This window comes from Bombus impatiens, unplaced genomic scaffold (assembly GCF_000188095.3).
Source record: "Bombus impatiens unplaced genomic scaffold, BIMP_2.2 scf_0487, whole genome shotgun sequence".
Lineage (NCBI taxonomy): Eukaryota > Metazoa > Arthropoda > Insecta > Hymenoptera > Apidae > Bombus > Bombus impatiens.
The window spans coordinates 1,540,692-1,560,255 of NT_176906.1; the positions used below are offsets into that span (position 1 = coordinate 1,540,692).

A 19,564-nucleotide genomic window follows, 5' to 3' on the forward strand; every position below is an offset into this window, starting at 1 on the left:
CGCTCCGTGTGAACGTGGCCTTAGAAAAACCACCTTGTCCTACGCATCGCCATTCTACTAGGAACGACGATGTTGGAATTCAGTCGACCGTCGGTTCTCTTCTTGCCTCTCACTTTCTTTTTCATTATTCCTTCGAGCCTGCCTTTCCTTCCTTCCTGCTACCATTTATATGGCCGCCTTGATTGCTTCGCAGCCGTTTCCCTTTTATTCACTGACAATGACCTTCCACCGTGGAAAGAAAATAAAGCGTACAGGGAGAGAGTGGTCTCGTTCTCTTCTCATCTTCTGCAGTCGGTAGTGACGCGATATCAAGAATTTTTCTTGGAATTCTTTCTTCTTGGATGTTCGCGACACGCTAAGATTATCCAGCGCCGTGGATAAGATAGTAATTTCGATTCAGATCACAGCCATCTAAAATTGTTATCTGCAGACACACGAATCGAAATATTGGAAATATTTCGAGAATAAAAATTATTTGCTGCATCTTTGCTGCAGACAAATTTTTACTGGACGGCCACTTTAATTCAAATTGCAACATGTTATTTTTTTGACATAGGGTTAAGAATTGGAACATTGGGGATTTTTCGAAAATATAAAAATTGTTTTGTTCCACCACTAATGTACATCATAGATATCGATAGTTCTCTAATTTAGAATATCTTACGATAAACAAGTATTTGACACGCTGTAAACAATTCGTGGATCACTATTTGCATCGCAAAGCAGTTCAAAACTTTACCATCTGTGCTACGACAAGAATATCATCTTCGAATCGAATAGATCCATTTGAGTCGACATCAAACGTTACTATGAAGTTTATAGGCGAATCGATGAATTCGCTTTCGGATATCACCGAGAATAAAAGTCTACGGAATTGATTCGAACTTGATCTAACGTGTTTTCGACGAAAGAAATGAGCCAGCGGCTGTGTGAATCGAACGAACGATTTCTCGTGGAACGAATTGGAGCAGCATATCATTTTTATGCGCGTTTGGTTCCGCCGATGTACTTATTCGAAACCACTGTGAGTAACGGAGCTACATTTTTCGCGGTCCTTTAAACGAAGCGTGAAACTCTTGTAATTCGGGATGAAATAAAATATGAAATATCTAATAAAATTGATAATTCCTCATTGCGTAATGTACGGTATCAAATATCAAAAGCAGTGAGAAATATATCAAACTGAAAATTACGAATGTTCATTACCCATAACGAATTGCTATATAACGTAATATAATAGGTGACGTTTGAAATTTAATAATTCTACCATCGTTATAATCAATCGGTTGACCAATCATAAATCGCAGTTAATAATTAACGATTCGCTGGTAAATTTATGTCAACCACGAGCAACTTAAGTGGATAAGTATAAAAGGCATAAACATTATCCCCCTATCGTAATCTTCATGGAAATGATCAAACGAGGGGGTCTTAGCCGAAGTTTCTTAAAATGGCGTGGAGCGCACCCAAAAGTCGGCGTCCTCACGGTGATTTCGCGGAAAGAATACAAGTTTGCCGCACTGTGACACGAATTGCCGTTGAACACGGTTCAACGACTGATTTAAACTGCTAATCCTCTTAGCAGAGGGAACTTAATCCGATAAAATCGTTACGTAGTTCGTCGAGACCACGAATTTGAAGAGATGAGCACGTGAGATATGTCGTTCTCAATGATTCGGTATTTTCGTTCCTGAATCGGAGAAAAAGTTTTCGGATCGATCATCGTTCGCCAACGTCTTTCCTTCTTCTATTATTTTCATTTTCTCGTTTCGAACGGAGTTTCCTTTCCTTATATTCGAAGTTACTTTCCGCGGCCGATTCTTTTCCTCTTTTTATTTTAATTTCACGAATGCTTTTACGTTTCGTTCGCGACATCGATATCAGAAAACCGGAGAACTTTCCTTGTTCACGGGAAACGCTTGTTCGCAAACGTGTCAATAGTTTGAAGATTACCACGGAAAGTTTATTTCACGGTCTGTCTGTTTTCTGGGGAATGAAAAAAGAGAGAGAGAGAGAGAGAAAAAAAACAGGGATAACAAACTGCTAGACGCGATTCCAGGTAGAATTGCTGCGACCTGCTGTATTTTTTTTTCCTCGGTTTTGGAACCATTCCAGCTTTTATTTTTTTCTTCCGCTCGAAGAATCGTGTTATCTGTATTTGCATATAGTCAGAATATTTGTTAACATTTATTAAAAAATTCTCGATTTCGTGATTATTTGTGAAAATGAAATGAAAAGCTACGATTTACGCAAATGTTACAAATGTACAGTCATTAGTTACTAATTTTAACTTAAACACCATCAAATGGATTTCTAGCATTTTATCAGTTGCCCGATCGCTTAATCAAGCGCGTGGTACCGAAAGTAATTTACATACTTTCGGTTTGCTCAGCTTGAGGCATACAAAATAGTAGAATAGAACGTTAACGATAGAACGTTCGCTTTCTCGTGATTAACCCTCGAAATAAAAATAGCTGCGCCGGCGCTTGCATGCGCAAAGGCTAAGCGTGAAATGGCGAATATTCGTTAAGTGCCATTGTTCGTGCATAGAGTCCGATTCCAACGTCAAGATTATTCGGATATTATTGAAAGCACGCCGTCATGAATATGAATTGGCAAATAGGATAGCACTTTGCACGCGGAAATGCATCACGAGCGATTTACGGCTGTTCCGATCTTCTCTTCTCGACGCATCGGTTCTATTATATATCGTTTGAGTCGCTTGTCGATGCGTTTGCTTTTTGTGACGATCCAGACGGAATTCCTCGAACGCTTTTCGGCAGCTGTTCTTCGACCAAACGTTTCACATCTTACACACGATGTATCTAAATGTTCTATCGTAGAAGTATCTGCACATGAGCTGTATTTACATAAACGCGCATAAGTACTTTATATCGTACTTATACTTTTTGTTATGTTTGTTATTTTTCTAGTCACCCTTTGATGTTATTTCCGATTTATTCCCGTTACCATTTTCACGGTATATTTCATCAGCAACGAAGTCAGAACGCAAACAAACGCGGAAATAAATGTCGTTTGCTTTATCTCTGAAAAAACTTAAAACGGCAAACTTATATCCTGTTGGCGGACCATTAAATGGATCGAGAGCTCGAGAAAGCGCGGCGAAAAATCTTCGTAAACGACAGATCACCTGAATTCCTCTTCTCTTTGTAACTTCGCTACATCAACAGGGCGCGCACACAGTCTCTCGTTGGCAACGCTGAAAAATTCTCTTCTATACCAGAAAGCGAGGATCGATGCGTTTAAACGAACGTGTTTCCAAATGTGTTTGAAACCTCGATAGAAAAGGCTACGTTTTAAGGTAATAGATCACAAGGAAGACATATAACATAAGATATATATTACCAACGGATCGTAATAATTAAACGATGATATCGTAAATTGAAATTCGATAGTCATGTAGCGAGTAGGGTTGTATCGGCTTTCACGAGAACGCATAGTTCGTGGGACATGGCATCCTTGCCACGACTTGGTCGACACGTGGTCGTGACGATCATAGGTTCCGCTACATGTTCGAAAAACTTCATATCCCCGAGGAAAGCGAGTTCCCCTTAACGAAAAAGGAGAAATTCAATCGAACCACCACTTTGCACCGCAATCACGAAAGTGTATTACATCCCTTGGGTCTTTAATCCAACGATAAATTTGCAGTTTCGTAGTCGCGATCCCACGACCCGAAAATCATCGATATCGCTTGCTCTCACGGTCTAAAATTTGTCACTATCGCGACCTGACGACGTGGAAATTTGTTGGTATCGTGATCCCCCGACCGAGTAATTTGTCGATACACCGTAGCTCCGCGAACCAGTGATTTGTTGATATCGTAATTTTCGCGATACGAAAGTTACCCGGAATCGCAATATCATAATTTGAAAGTTACCATTATCGTAACTTTCCAACGGTGAAAATTTACCAACGTCGCGGGCTCGCAATCAGAAAACCACTCCTCTCGTCCTAATGTCTCAATATATCCAAGAAACCACGCGTACATTGGTGATAGCGATCTGCTGTATAAAAATCTCTAGAACCGAGGAAATTTATTTTGTCGTTAGCGCGTACGACGTGGAAATTCGCTAATATCTTCTTACTATCGAATCTAATTTTTTGCGATTTCGATGAGCAACGAGCAAAAAGAAACGCGCTTCCATCTCTGTCTTTTGCACACTACCGTTCGATGATTTATGGCTGCCAGAGATTTATACATCCGAATCCGAGCTGGCAATAAAAGTTCGCTCCATGATGCACGACTCTTCGTTACTTTTGATCTCTTCAACTTTTCCGACCGACGATGTCGCTCATGCATCGATTATTATGCTCCTTTATGACTCATTAAGCTACCTGTATTGCATATTAATATTAAATTTATACCCGGAGCAAATCCAATTCGCTCGTAAAACGAATGTCGATGCAGTTAGGAATTTACAGATTACGCGCGTTACGATGTTAAGCTATCCACTGTGTTGCTTTTCAAATTTAATTAGCTGGCTCACGTAGTGTTCTACTTTTCGAGCCGCGATCTCGAACACTTTATTCCGCACGCATTACCAAAGTAAAAACTGACTAACCGTGTGTGGAATGTCTATCGTACGAAAGAGTGTTTAGAAAGTATGATCCGTTATTGAAAACACATATATTAAATTGCGTTACGTCAATGGAGTTTCTCAAGGTAGCGCATTACCTACAAATTTACCACGATACCGAGAAAAATGTATTAATAAGTAATTTCGTTTCAATGATCGCGTTGCTGTGTACCTTGAAAATGGAAAAGCGAACTCTGCGGAATATCCTGTACACTGCGAATTAGGTTATACGTTTCGCAATTATTACGTGCAATCTGCTTAATTGAACATGTCGGTACACCGCACAGGAATGGAATCGAAACTGCAAACAGTTTCGATACGTGAAACACGAGCAAAAGTGAGAGCAGAAAATACGTTGCAAACAGAGAAGAATTCCTCATAGAAGAAATAAGTCGGAACTGGTGTGAAATTTGTTATGGTATGGGTTTATTTGTAACTTTTGCATTTTTTCGTTTCAAGAAAGGAAACCTCCCGGATTCGCGAAACTTCAAACAAATATTTTTCTCGAAAATCGAGTCTGGCAAAAACCTCCGTTATTTTCAGCCAGAATTTTTTGCACTTGATTCACGTTATAAATGTCTACTGCACTCTAAAATGAATCGAACTCGCGATGGAAGTGTTTTTTGACCCCCCTTTTTTTTTGAAACAACGCGTATTTACAAGTGTTGATCTTGTCTCGATGGTTGAAACATTATTGTTGATCTTGATCGGCTATAAACTTTGAAGTTTGCATTTTTAACTTTTTTCTGCTATTTAAATATAACCTCTAGTACGCAGATTTCAACTAACGAAAAAGCAAGAACAGCTTTAAAGCGGACTCTCGTATCGAAGAGAACACGAGAATAACAGATAAGATTTTCCATTTTTCACAGAAGAGCAGTTTTAATATTCGATATGTCGTCAATCAATCTCGCATTGCCAAAACTGTCTTTACTTTTGAAACGAAAAATGTGTTTTTCAACCTTTCTATAATTTTAAAAGTATTACTTGTCGTTTATATTAAAATATTGATTCTTAATACTTATACCCGTGAATAATAATAATAATGATAATAATAAAAATGCTATTTTAGGTTAAGTTACAAAACATATTTTTTAATTACTTTCCGCTATGTGCAAATGTCATATTAGAATACCCTTTTTTAATCATAATTATCATTAAAATCAGAAAATCAACAATGTACTTGTCAGGATTCTTTCACCTTCAGTTAGCCTTACACCAGTCATCCAGTGAATAAGCTGGTCTAGTTCGACAAAGATGCAGATGCTGTTCCTTTCCTTACGCAAACTCGGCATTATTGGGATTTCTCGCTTGTCTATCATCCACGCTTCGTCCTGAGATATTACAAATTTTCACAGCGAACGACTACCAACCTTGGCAATTATCGATTTCACGGTACTATCGGCTATAAATCGTAGCAAATTCCTCTGTCAGAGCGAGACAGTAACGGTAACAAACATTTTTACGCAGCTCGGCGTAAGGGGTAGTTTTGAATCGATTTGAATCGTGGCTAGGACACGTCCAGAGCGATGAAGATAAAAAGCGCAGCTACGTACTCACGTATATAGGTGCGTTGGTGCGTTGCAGTTGTACGAGGGAAGCTGTATTGCGAAACCGGTAAGATTTTACGACCGGTTCTTACGGCCTGTAACAGCACACCCACGTGAACTTAGGGCGATAAATACGATTGTTTATTTGGCCAGGGTGCATCGATTTATCTGTGCACCGTGTAGGAAAGTCGATCGTCCAAAAAAAGAAAAAGAAAAAAGGGAAGAAAGAAAAAACGACGCGAAACCAGTCGGAAAGCACCGATATAAGCGTTGAATAAATTTCTCTCTTAACATTCGCCCTTAACCCTTCGTCCTGATCAGCCTTTTAGTCGGCTTTTCGTATTTTACACCCCGTTTCTCTCCAGGAGGAACGAACGCTCGAATAAATACAGGATGTGTTCGGATTCGATTCTTGATTACGTTTTCCATAATTCAATCTTCTTCTTTTTACCTTTTGTCGTGGATCTCGTTGACGATATGGTAATCAATTAGGGTCTCGGAATTTTATTTGCTTTGACTTGTATATATTTATTTATCCGTCTGCATTTCTACGTTGAAGAGGTTTATGTTCGTTTTTATATTCGCTGGACCATCTCTTAAAATTACGTACGCAGTTGAAATAACAGGTAACGAACGAGGTAGCAAGGCTGAAACGTTGTTGTGACAGAGATACGAGTTTTACAAAATATCCTAGGCGACGCTGAACTCAGATTTCGTTTGCATAAATCAGAGTTATCCAATTCGGCTGTAACTTGTTACAGAGTGAAAATGTTTTGAGAGCTTTCACGAAACTGTCGCGTATACCTGTCTGGATCAACAGTCTTTATCAAACAAATTTCATTTTTTCGATGCCACCGTAAAGTATCGAATTACGTCCCTTGACGGACGAATTCGTACTAATTACGATCGTAATAAAAACATGATTGCATAATTGCGAATTTTAGCATGCGATGAAGTAGGCACCTCGATCGTAAAATATTGTTCATAAATATCGTCCTTGAGGAAAAATACATTTTTCTTATCGAACTCCGCTAAAATGTGTTTTACGTGCTACTTAACTTCGACGATAATCGTATCGTATTTTAGCATATTTAGATTAGAAGGAAAGGTAAACAACGAAATAAGTTACGCTAAATTACATATCTATGTACTGTGTCCCGCATCAGCAAAGGCTATTAGTATTACCACGTTAATTCGTCAGTTACGAAATACCACAATTTAAATTGTAATTGGCTCCGCTTCGCGAAAATAGCGTTTAGATCAATATTTAAACAATACTCGTAAAAGATCGCCATTTTCAATGTTGAAAATTCAACGTACACGAAATCACAAGCCACGCAATACCATTTCCAAGAGTTTAACTAAAAAACCAAAGCGTGTCAACGGAAAGATTCTCGCGTCGCAATGTCGAAGCGTTAAACAATCGAGATAATTATAAGTACAAACGCGTGTAGTTTCCAGCAGATATTTATCCAGGGACTCTGTAAAGGTTTCGTTTCGAGATGGCACGGAAATGGTTTCGTTCCCATCAGCCTTGGAAATATTGACCGAGTTCCTTGCACTTTCCACGCGAAAACCAGCTAATATTCCGGCCTCGTTCCCCGTACACGTATGTCGTGCTCGATGATTACGAAACTCTAGATAACGACGAGATTAGCTAAGGTGCGGTGCGAGAAGTACTCGCGGCGAGTTGCCGCGACGGTTGCTAATATCCGCGTGAGCGCTAGTGTATGATTCACCACAAGCAACGTCTCGATGTCTCAATTTCCGAAACGAGAGGCAGGATTTTCTCTCGTTTCTGTTTCCCTCCGGTGCTACCGGCAAATATTAACTAAAGATGGTTGGTGCTCAAGCACACATTCGACGTTCGAGCACTCTGTTACGCCGTTAAATAAATCACACGGCCAACATCACGCGTTCTTCTGTTGCTTAGAATCTATCCCACGTACACCTCGTACAAATTGCCCCGACCAACGTGGAAAAATCCGACAGATAACAAGGTTTCTGTGTGAAATCTGGCTTCAATGCCCTCATCGACACTCCTTCTGGGAAAGCTCATAAAGTCGGACATTAATGGCGTTAATCGTCCCACCTAATACCGTAGCGTGATCTTACCTTGCTGTCGAACGCTTCCTGTTCGCGAGGGCACGCGACCGTGCAAATCATTTCCCACGATGCTTTCACTCTGACCTAATACGTCATTATCGGCGCGAGAATATCGCCGTACTATAAACGACGGTTCGTTCGACAGACGACGGTTCGTTCGACAGACGACGGTTCGTTCGACAGACGACGATCCGTTCGATAGACAACAGAACGAACGATTTGGTCGTCAGCCGGCGAAAGGAGCAACGGTGTTCCAGTGACGTGCGTTCGAACGACGCGACGTGCGCCCGGACGACTCGAGTGTGACGTTAAGACATGATTTTTATGCTGGCAAAACGAATTTTTACACGGTTTCCACGCTCTTGAGTCTCTCGCTTGACTGACAGACGAGTCGTTTTCATCTGAAAGCGAAGGATCACGAGATACCAACAGAAGCACATCGATTTATCCCACTTTCTACGTGGTTGTCGGTCGAAATGTGGACGTGACGGATCCTTTCTTGTAGCTTGGGAGTGGTTCGGATAAAACCTGTCGGTTTAGAAACAACAAACGCGTCTTCTTCCTTAAGCTCGTCGAACGATCCGTTTATAGAGGAATCGATGACGAGTTTCTAATTTATGAAAGGGGAACAAAGGAGGGCTTTGAGTATATAATTCCAAGTGCTATGTATATATTCATTGCACGAAGTACTAGCTCTTATAAGTCTCCCGAAGTGATACTTTCGTCAGGAAATACACGGCAACTACTACAACGATCATAGAAAACATTGACGATAACGAGTTTATAAATCAGAGAGGATTTTCTCTGGTGAAACAGCTAGCAAAGTTCCGAGCGTTGATGCGTTCAACGATTGGCAAACAAGAGGATCTATGGATTTGATCGTACGATCGTAGATCACCCTCTCATAGATCATTGTCGGATGCAATATATCGACATATCCGAAGGGCGATTATCGACGAGCGAACGTGTAAATCACGCGCAGAGACCCTCAGCCGCGTAATTTATTACCTACTACCTGACCACGATGACAAGTCTTGCCCTATAATAATTTATTATGCGATCTAATCGCTTCCCAGCGTTCATTTTTACCCCTTGTCAATGTGAAAGTCTCGGCTCTATGCGACACGACGGTGTCAAAGGTCTTGCGTAAACGTGAATCATCTTGGAATTCGTACGTACATTCCAGCTGTTCGCTAATCAAGATTATGCGTGTTCATTTTTTTTCGTCCGAAGGTTGTTCGTTAAACGAACAAGAACATTTTTCCTACGATAACACGATAAAAATTGATCGTTTAATTTGATTTCAGCAATAACAAAGGAGGATCCTGGCAACGTGGCCAGAATTCCCAAAGGTCGAGCCCCAGCCCCAGTCGACTTCACCACGCACAGGAAGCAGCCACACCTCACACAGCTCCTGTTTCCGTGAGTATCCGAATCCCTCCGGAAATTGAATCGTTTTTTTATTATAATACGACCTATCGTTCCATTATACCGACTTCTAGAACCTACACCAATCGGCGTGCGATTCCTTATCAATCATCAACCAATTTCTATCCCCCAACGGTATCTTAAAATTTAAGAAAAAGTAAAAACCGAAGAAAAAGAAGCGAGTAAGTCATGAAAAAAACGAGGTGATGGAAAAATGCTTTCAGATGTTTTTAACATTCGAGGAACAGCGTAGCAGCGTTTCTCTTCTTCTAAAAGTTTCGTGGTCGATTCACCGGAAGGCTCTCGCAACTTTCTTTCCCAAGAGAACTTCCGAGCGGCTCTCTTGAACTTTTCAGCCGTCTTATAGCGTTCCGGAGCACGATCGATAAAAGGTTTCCAAGAGTTCCCCCCTAGTCTTCTGAAATTATCACTGATTTTCTCAATCGTACCCAACGAGGAAAGTTGGGTTGCTCTCTCGTGTATAATGTTATAGTACTAAATCCCTACTTAGCATAATATTTCGAGAATAAAACGAGAGTCGGTGAAACGCTAGCGACAGAACGCATAACGATCTCAATTAATATCACCGGGCTACGTGATAAATTATCACGAGAAACAGTTCTGGTTGCGGTGCTCGTACGTCCTTTGCAGATAAATTCGCAAACTTACAACAATGCGACAGTTAGTCGAGGCAAAACGTTTCGAGGTTTAATTAAGCTGACCCGAATCAACGCAGCTGGAGCTCTGTTGTTAAGTTTGTATAAGAAACTCGTAGAAAAGACGGTTTTCGCGTAGCTTTTATAACGTTTCATACGCTTTCACAGCTAAAAGCGTTTGCTTGCAGCTCCTGGAGAGGATCAGCCCTCTTAACAGGACGCACTTTCATCGTAATTTCTCGCGAGAACTTTCCAACGACACGAAATAAAAATAACGTGTAGATTTTGTGTGAAACACGGTATTGGATGTTCAAAAACAGTCGTACTATGTAATGTAACGATTTCATAGAAGAGTAACTTCAATAATTTTCCTTCAATACATTCGACTGATATGCTGATACGTCAAAACCTAGTTTGCTCATTCGTGTGTAACGATACGTACATATCCTCGTTCAAAATTCTTAGGAGAATTACTAGATTAGTTTCAAAATTGAAAAAATTGTGTGCATAATAAAGGCATGAAAAAATAGTATTCATATAAGAAAACAGTAATAAAATCGTAATATATTAACAATTTATTCGAACCTGCAATTTAAAACTCATAGTCTATTTACATCGAATTCCAAAGTTTCATCAAAAATAGAGGTCATAAGATTTTAGAGAAAGGGATTCACTAACATCCTTCATATACGAGTACAATTTCATTGAGATTTTCATGACATTAAGTACATGTAGCTGTCCTCTTTTGTCTCTATTAGCTGCAGTAGATATGCTAATCGTGATAGTCAAATATTATTCAATCCTTGTTAAGATATAGGTACTTACTTTAAACTACGCTCAACCGACTATGTGTTTGTTCTCGTTACATAGTATGCTCGCTATGTGTAGACTATACACGCCTGCTGTCGTTGACGAATGGCTTGGTTAAACCATCGAAAGTACTTCCATCCCCCTTCTAATGCCTTTCCAACAGCGATCCTCATGCGCGATTACAAGAAATCCGATAGAAACTTTTCAACGCGGTTCGATCGGCAGTGAACGCGCGCAATAATAAAGTCGTCGTGGCTACTTTTATTTCTCGATACTCGTGTAATCCTTTCGAATTGTCGAGAACCCGAAGGTGGATGGAATCGGACAAAGAGCGGCGAAGCAGACGTTGCGAGGCTCGCTTCTCCTACGGGAAGTCGTGTCACGGCCACGATAACGTGTCTAAGATTTGCATCTTCGCGAGGGAATTCCACGATCTCGCGGCACGAATCCGGAATGCGGCGTGTTCGCGTGGATATCCAGGCTTGAAAAGCGGGTTTGCTGGATCCTCCGGATGATCTCGATCACTCGAGCGGCGCGCGTCCCCGTAGACCGAAACCGTCCGACAAGAATCTCCGATCGCAAACCAAATCCCGTCGTTCTGTCGCCTGTTCGAGCTTTTCTTCCGTATTCCGTCGAACGCGAGCCACGATGGATCAAGGACGTAACACGACGTCGTGGCACGACTTTAAAGCGACTCACCCGCCTTCCGGGACAATATGTCACGCGCCACCATGATCGATACTTTTTTCTACGTGCTATCCGGGACGCTCAGGGTGACGCGTAGAACTTTCCGTCCACGAGAAGGTCAAATTGCTTGAACGAAAAGAAACGTGGCGATGGGAGGTATGGAGGGGGAGGAACAAAATCGATAAGTTGCTGCGCTTTTAATACTTTTTAGAGAGGAAGGTGTAGGCGGTGATTTTCTGAAAGTGATTTATGGTACTGTGGTCCTTCTTCTTGTTGTGTTCTATATTAGTCGAGAGGAAAATATTATTTAATATGAATGTCAGAATATGGAATTGGAGAAACAGATAAAACATGTAAAATCATAGAACGATGCTTTTAATACTTATTAAAAATTTAGCATACGCTATGAAAATGAGGATGGCCTCAAAGATATTAGCTTTTCGTTCTCTTTAATGCTAGACCAGAGGATAAAATATTTTTGATGTAGAGATAAAGGTACAGGATTATGTAGAATCGCAGAACGATGCTTTTGATAGTTATTAAAAGAGGAACGTGGAATGGTGAATAGTTTTAAAGATGTAATTTATTTAATTTGTTGTTAGACCACGAGAACACATCTTCCGATATAAATAGGAGACGATAGATTTCGATAAACACACAAACCATGTAAAATCGTGGATTAGAATATTCCCATGAAATTAAGATAATCATTGAGATAATCTGATGGAATCTGCGACGCAGCTTACAAAGGCGATGTCCACGGTTACATCTAATTGTCAGCTAAATACCTGTCCCGTAATATGACAGTGATCTGTGCATAAACCTGGTAGATACAGTCAATTCGACACGACATTGTTACCGGTAATGTTAACGTGCAGGTATGCGATGTCGTTGGTGTGAATGATGCATGTCGTAGCAAGAAATGATACGCAGCTACACGTACAGTTAGAATGCAATATGTAATCGGTATATATTAACACGCTCTAATTCAAACGTAGGTGTAATTGAAAGAGTTAATGAAATTCTGTCTTCTGATCTTTCATGCGAAACGCTTGCGTCGACGATACGCTTTTTCTTCTCCTTCTGTTTTAATTAATAGCCAACGCAATTTTGTGTAAACGTGTATATGCGTGAATGTACATCGTAAAAGTGAAAATAATTAGAGGAACACTCGTTCGAATTATTTTATCATTGGCTAAGCTATCCAATATACTAAAAGCTTCAACCCTGTTACAGGATACGATTCTAGGAATTGGGACGAGTCGTAGTTTTTTTCTAAGTAAGGAAAGAAGAAGTCGGTCGTGGGAAACATCGCGCGATTTAATAAGATTTACTCTCCCCTGACTACATTTTCTTTATGAATTATACGCAAACCGTAATTGCGGTCTCTCTTTAAGACTGGAATAATCAAACCTAGACTTTCTTCCTTGCAATTGCTAAAAAAACGTAGACACATTTGACGAAGTTAATTTTTGTTCAAATGGAAATTTTATCTTTGCCATACTATTTTCATAGTTATTTATATATCTACGCGTGTGTTTAATTATCCAATTCTAATCCTCCTTATATGAGTCTTATGCGCCGACTGCAGGTCCTAACATATGTTCTCGACCTCTCTATAAATTGACGATTCTTTCTTTATATTTACAAATATATCAAAATATATCAAATCAGAGATATTAAACAACCGAGGCAATTTAAATTAAGTTCCTTCAAAAACAAGCGACAGAATCGTGGTTGAAAGATAGAAGTAATTAAGAGAAGTTAGCCGAACGTCAAGAGCCGCAGGTTATCGAGAGCATTGGAACATTCGAAGGTAATGATCGAACGGTACCATACCTATGCAAATATATTCCTGTGACAGCGTGCATTTAGATTCGTGGCTGAGACGTCATAAGCGCGAAACCATTATTCATCCAACCTTTCTATCATCAGACGCTTCCGAGGAGGAAATTACGAATCTCGTGTTTAACTGATCAAACGTCTGACATATTTCTTTGAAAATAATTTCGCGACGTTACCGCTTCTAGTATTATTCCACAACTTCTTCATGATTGATGTTTATTTAATGAATCTGCAGAACTATCAACATCGAGGATTTCGAGCAACTTTCCCTATTCACCGAAAAATCAATCGTATATAGCTTATATAGATAACGTTTTCCTTATCGTTCTCGAGATTCGGCACACAACTTCGATAACTATTACAAACCATTTCAATATTTCTCACTGATTTTATTAAATTTTATTCGATTTCGACAAAACGAACGAGATGCATTGGAATCCGATTCTGCGGACAAATAAACGCGCGCCGATTAGCTCGTATACCTACCTATTAAATCAGAATTTCTTCCGGTAGAGTAAGTTAGCTGAATGCCTAATCAAGCAGAGATCAGAATTCGTCTGGATCATTCCATTGCGCCAAAATCGTGTACAGATGAATAATTCGGCAGTGACCTCGGTAACCTCCAATTATCGGTACCGTGGGTACGATAGGATCGAAGTGTATGTAGGTTAAAGTCTGTACCGAGAACATGCAAATGCTCTCAGAATACTGTTAATTAAGGTCTGATGCGCATTGAAAATTCTGTCAGACTGCGAATCAAGTCGTCTGGACAATTTTCAAACTGTTAGTTGCTATTTCAATTCGTCATTTATAATGGAAGAGGAGACGGAAATAAAGAAAGAATATGTGTTTAATATAGCAAATATTGAAGGTGAAATAAATCTAGAATAACTGTTCCATTTTGGAAAAATGACAAAATTAACCGTCAATTTGGGACATATTAAATCATGATGTATAAAATATTCATCAATATTTGCTAATATACGATGACATAATTGATCAGTTTTAATCGATGTTTATTGAACTGAATATATATTGCATTAAACATGTGGTACGAGTGAACACTATGGTAGAACGATGAAACGCCTCGATGATGGCCGATAAAGATTTCCATATTTTTACCAAGAAGCCGTTTTTCTTTTTCACTAACTTGGTGGAATAAAGCGGAAAATGTAACGTAAACTTAGGTCAGTGATTTTAGCCACGATTTTGAATCATATATCGTGGCTTCCTGCAACAGTAGCAAATACTGTCAACGCATATTTTCCGACTGGCAGACTCGTTTTGTATTCGAATTGGCCAGGCCGGACGTTTACAAATTTGAATTTGAATGGTTGCTCCGTGAAAACGGTGTCGGAGACAAAATGCAATATTTTCATGAGGAGACCATTTCGTCCGCGATGTTACACGCGATTGAATTGCTTTCGATTCGATCGTACCGATCGAACTTTTATTTTTCGTTCGTTTCGGCACGAAAGGCACACCGAAGAAACCCAGCACCGACAGAAAAGCAGTTCGATGCTATCGAACTTCTCGCACCGACCTTAATTAAAAGTTTTAATTAAAGGTTAGCACGAACGCTAGCACGGCCTATGCATATTCAACGCTGTAAAACATTTTTCGCGGTTCTCACCTTTCGTTCTCCTGTGTTTCTTTGACGTAACTATTTAGAAGAATTAGAATGTGTCTATCCTTGGCATCGTGCGAAACTTTAATTGGAAAATTTGCAACTTTTCAAATTGTCCCGTTGCGATCGACTTCCATGCTAACTAGAAACGCCTAGTCACGGTTGCTTGTTGTATACACGTACGTATGTACGTACGTATATAATTAGGACGTTGAAGAGAACTTAAGAAACGTGACTGCTGTTTTTTATCGTAGGCGACAGTTTTTTCCGAATATTAGACCTAGGACGAACTACTTCAGTGACGACCTGAATAGCTCGATCTTGGTTCATCTAGCAATCCAATTAACCGACTTTTCTCTCCTCTCTGTACAGTTTTTAGAACTGGGTCTCTTCTTGCATCGTTATGTTTTGTACTCTAAAAATATTAGAATTCACGAAACAAAAAGGGAACTTGTCGACCTAGATAATTTGGCCAATATAGCAATACATTTATAATAAATAAAGTATCAGAAAATCGAATCATCTTTATTACGAGAGAAAGAGACGCGAAAAAATGTATTTAATATCGAAATTCCTTGCGAGAAGTAAAAAGCGACGAACGAGTGGTCCGCGAAAGAGGTGGCGAATAAAAAGAAGTAATAAACGAAAGTAGAATCGAGCGAAGCGGGAACCATTCGTAATTAAGAAGACCAGACAATGGTATCAAGATATTTCGGTGGGGATGAATTCTTTCGTTGTGCAGTTAGCGCGAACAATGCTTGTTCTCGACGAGTCAAGTGACTTCTCGACCTCTCTTTTGCTATAGAAACGACGCCGTGAACAGAAATGTGGTCCGAGCTCGTTTAGGAAACCGGAAGGTGACATACCGTCGATCGATGTTCCTTTACCTCGTAGCATTCCAAGGAACACTGGTAATTCTATCAAGTGGAACGATTCAACATCTATATTTCATTGTGGAGACCATTATGTTTAACGTGAGAACCCCGTCAAGCTGTGTAAACCGATTTTGACGAAGGTAGATAGGTAGATTAACGAAAAATATTTAATCTCTGTTCGAAATAAAACGACGATAATAAAGCTGAAAAACGTTCGTAAATTTGTGAATAGAGGCAATATTAGTCTTACAGATAATGCATATATGGAAAGTGAAAGTTCTTACTTACTAATACAGAGCCTAGTTTTTAACCGAAGAATGTGATACGAGACTAGAACAGAAATTATGTGTTTTGAAATTGAACTCGAGCAGTCTCGGTCGACAATGATGTATGGATTGCGCTACGATATATAAATGTATAGGCGCATAGTAAGAGTGCTAACCTGTTAGAGCGATAAAATACTAAAATCATTAAAATTTATGTAAGATTCGTATTAAGTATTACGCAACAATTTGTCTCAAGTTCCATACAAAAATATTTAATCGACGGTTTACTTGTTACTCGGTAAAAACTATTCCGCGATAAAAATCACGTTTCCTACGTTTAATTCCGCAGCCTACAGTTAATCTACTAAATTTATAACGTGTCATTAAAGGTTTTACAAACTTTCTTGTTGCGCTACCGTAAATCAAACGGTAGCACTTTAAACCATGGATATGCCTAATTATAGCTTTCTTTTTAGTGCGTCGTAAACCAATAATTAACTGACATATGCATAACGATGGAACAGTTAACCGTTTTATTAAAACAATAAAATAGAAAATAAAACGTCGTTGGGCAGCAACTCGATCTTAAATCAGCAAAACATCGTTTCCGCCAGGGAACGATCGCGTAGATACAAACGAGCTTCGTGGCGCTATGGCATTTACCCTTTTCATTTCCGTGAATCCACGAAATCGCATCGCGATCATTGACAGACGCAGATTTTCGACTGTGACGTTTGCTAATGGAAGCATCCTCTACCGGACCGGATCTAACAGTTAGTTTGTCAGTACTAAGTTTCGTCAATAATATCCCATCAGTATACCGATTTCTACCCTTCGGCGGTTATAGTCTGTCAATAATCCATTCTATTGACAAACAGTGTAATTATTTTTTTGAAACGATGGATACAACTGTAATGCTTGGTGTAAAAAAATACGAGTTGTAAAGTGATCGACTAATAACGGCAATCGTTATAATTAACAAACTTAGAGAATTCCTCGCTATGAATAGAGAATCTTTACCGTAAAAACTACTTTCTACCTAGGCCATTACAAAGCATCGATCGATGGAATCGAACTTCATTCGAATAATATTCCGATATTAACGTAGTTATCTCATCCAACGATTAATAGCACACAATACGATTTATTATTGAATCGCATCCTATTATTCATTCTTAAGAAGAGGAACTAACGACTCAGCGTGGAAACGTGAATGGAGGCATAGTGACCCAGAGTCGACGTAACATTGAGCACGGCGTGCTTACGAAATAATTCACTAACGAGATATATGTCGGACGTTGAATATTCTTCGATGGTAGGCTCGGTTCGATAAGCCTGTCTAGATAGGAGCGATCGAGAGCATTCGTGCGTGACGAATCATGGGAATAGATCGACGGCCGAGCAACTTTCTCGTGCGCGAGGTTATCACCGGGTTACATTGCATCTAACACTTTGATTCAAAGGAGAAAGAGTGGGTCTCCTGCGTAATTATGCGTGAGCCAGCGTGTAAAATGATTTCGATTATGTTTCCGTTGCAGCCGCTGCACGATCAACGATCGAACGCGTACACTGGAAAGGAGAGGAGACGAATTCCTGGGCTGAGCAAGGCGCAGAGGCGTATCAAAGCATCGAGCACGCCGGCGCTTTTAGACCGTGATGTAGAAAGGTGAGTTGTTATTTTTTAATCGACTTTTATAATTCATTCGATTCTCTGAACGCATCGAGACCTGAGAGAAAATTTTATCGACACGTCCCGAGACATCTCTGTTCTTCATCTGTATCTTTACATTTCGCGCATCTGCCAACTATTTTTGATTTGAAAACGACGCTTTGATTAAGGACTATTAGTTTTCTACAGTGTAAAAATAAAATAATAGATTGGAAGAACGTGACTTGGAAAAATAATAAACTGAAAGAAGGATAAGAAAAGATAATTTTTAGAAGTTTCACTCAAACTTCATCGAGTTTGCTATTGTAGAATTAAAATTCAGGATGCCTTGTATTATCCTTTCATTCTCTGTCAACTTGTCTCGCAGCCACAGCTGGCAGGCGGCAGATAAAGTACGAAACCTGTCCGTTTCGTGTCTTGTAGACTGTGCGCGCAGATTTCCCTGTTTCAGGAAGCATTGTTTGCTTCGGACGAAAAATATTGTACAGGTAAATATTGAAGTTGGCTTTCCTCGCGCGAGGCAAATATAAATACGATAAACGACGGATTTATGTACTTTTAATGCGAGTCCATTTGAGAACCACAGCTTCCTTTTACATAACGTAACATAATCTTCGTAACATAATGCGATATAATGAACGAGTACAGTGTAAATTACTATTATAAATCTTGAGAGCAAACAAGGTAGATACTTGAAATTAAGAGAACACGCACGACTGACTTTAGAAAAAGTAGGTAAAAGAATCAAGCGTCGCTCTTCAAAGAAGAACGTGATAATAAATTACGAACAAAGAATTTCTTAAAACAACAACTCCAATGAATTTTATATTTCGTACACAAAAAGAACAAGAATTATTTATTATAAAATTATTACTATTACGTTTATTATTACAAAACATGGTACAGCAGAATTTTTATCGTATTTATACGGTATAATCAATGAAGGAATGAAAAATGAACAACCAGCGATTTCCACTTTGCTTGATTATCGACAACGTCGAGAGGTAAAAATGGTTTTAAAAAACAGTCGATCGAAGAGCGGAGCATAGATCAAAGGTGGCGGGTTGATCGCATCCAGGTTCGTTTGAAGTGCCTCCTCTTGCTTTCCAGCTTTCCATCATGACCTCTTGATCCCTTCAGCGTGTCTCGCAGCCGGGGTTGTTTGTCGAGGCAAGAATAAAGACGTTACTTCGAATGACCCGGCTCTGTTCCATCGACTTTGTACCTGGACGAACATTCATCCGGTCGTTGCTCTAATTACCAACTCAATAGAAAATCTCTCGCGACATCCTCTTTAGTTTTACGGAAGCGTATATTTGCTGCTGGTCTATTTTGCTCCAAAACAGCCCTGTTAATATTTTACGAGTAACCCTTTGCTGCAAATTGTTCGAAAATAACCGTTACATCGTCGTGTTTCTTGATTTTATACGCTAATTATGTTTAA

General features: G+C 39.6%; 1 protein-coding gene across 10 annotated transcripts in view; it reads left to right on the top strand.

The window, feature by feature from the left end:
• LOC100744098 (serine-rich adhesin for platelets) overlaps positions 1 to 19,564 on the top strand; it is a 136,431-nt gene that overhangs the window by 99,865 nt on the left and 17,002 nt on the right. For all 10 annotated transcript variants that reach the window (XM_012387821.3, XM_033321752.1, XM_033321751.1 and 7 more), the window contains 2 exons: positions 9,565 to 9,679; positions 17,990 to 18,117. In XM_012387821.3, the coding sequence (XP_012243244.1) occupies positions 9,565 to 9,679; positions 17,990 to 18,117 (243 nt within the window). The remainder of the gene's footprint in view (positions 1 to 9,564; positions 9,680 to 17,989; positions 18,118 to 19,564) is intronic.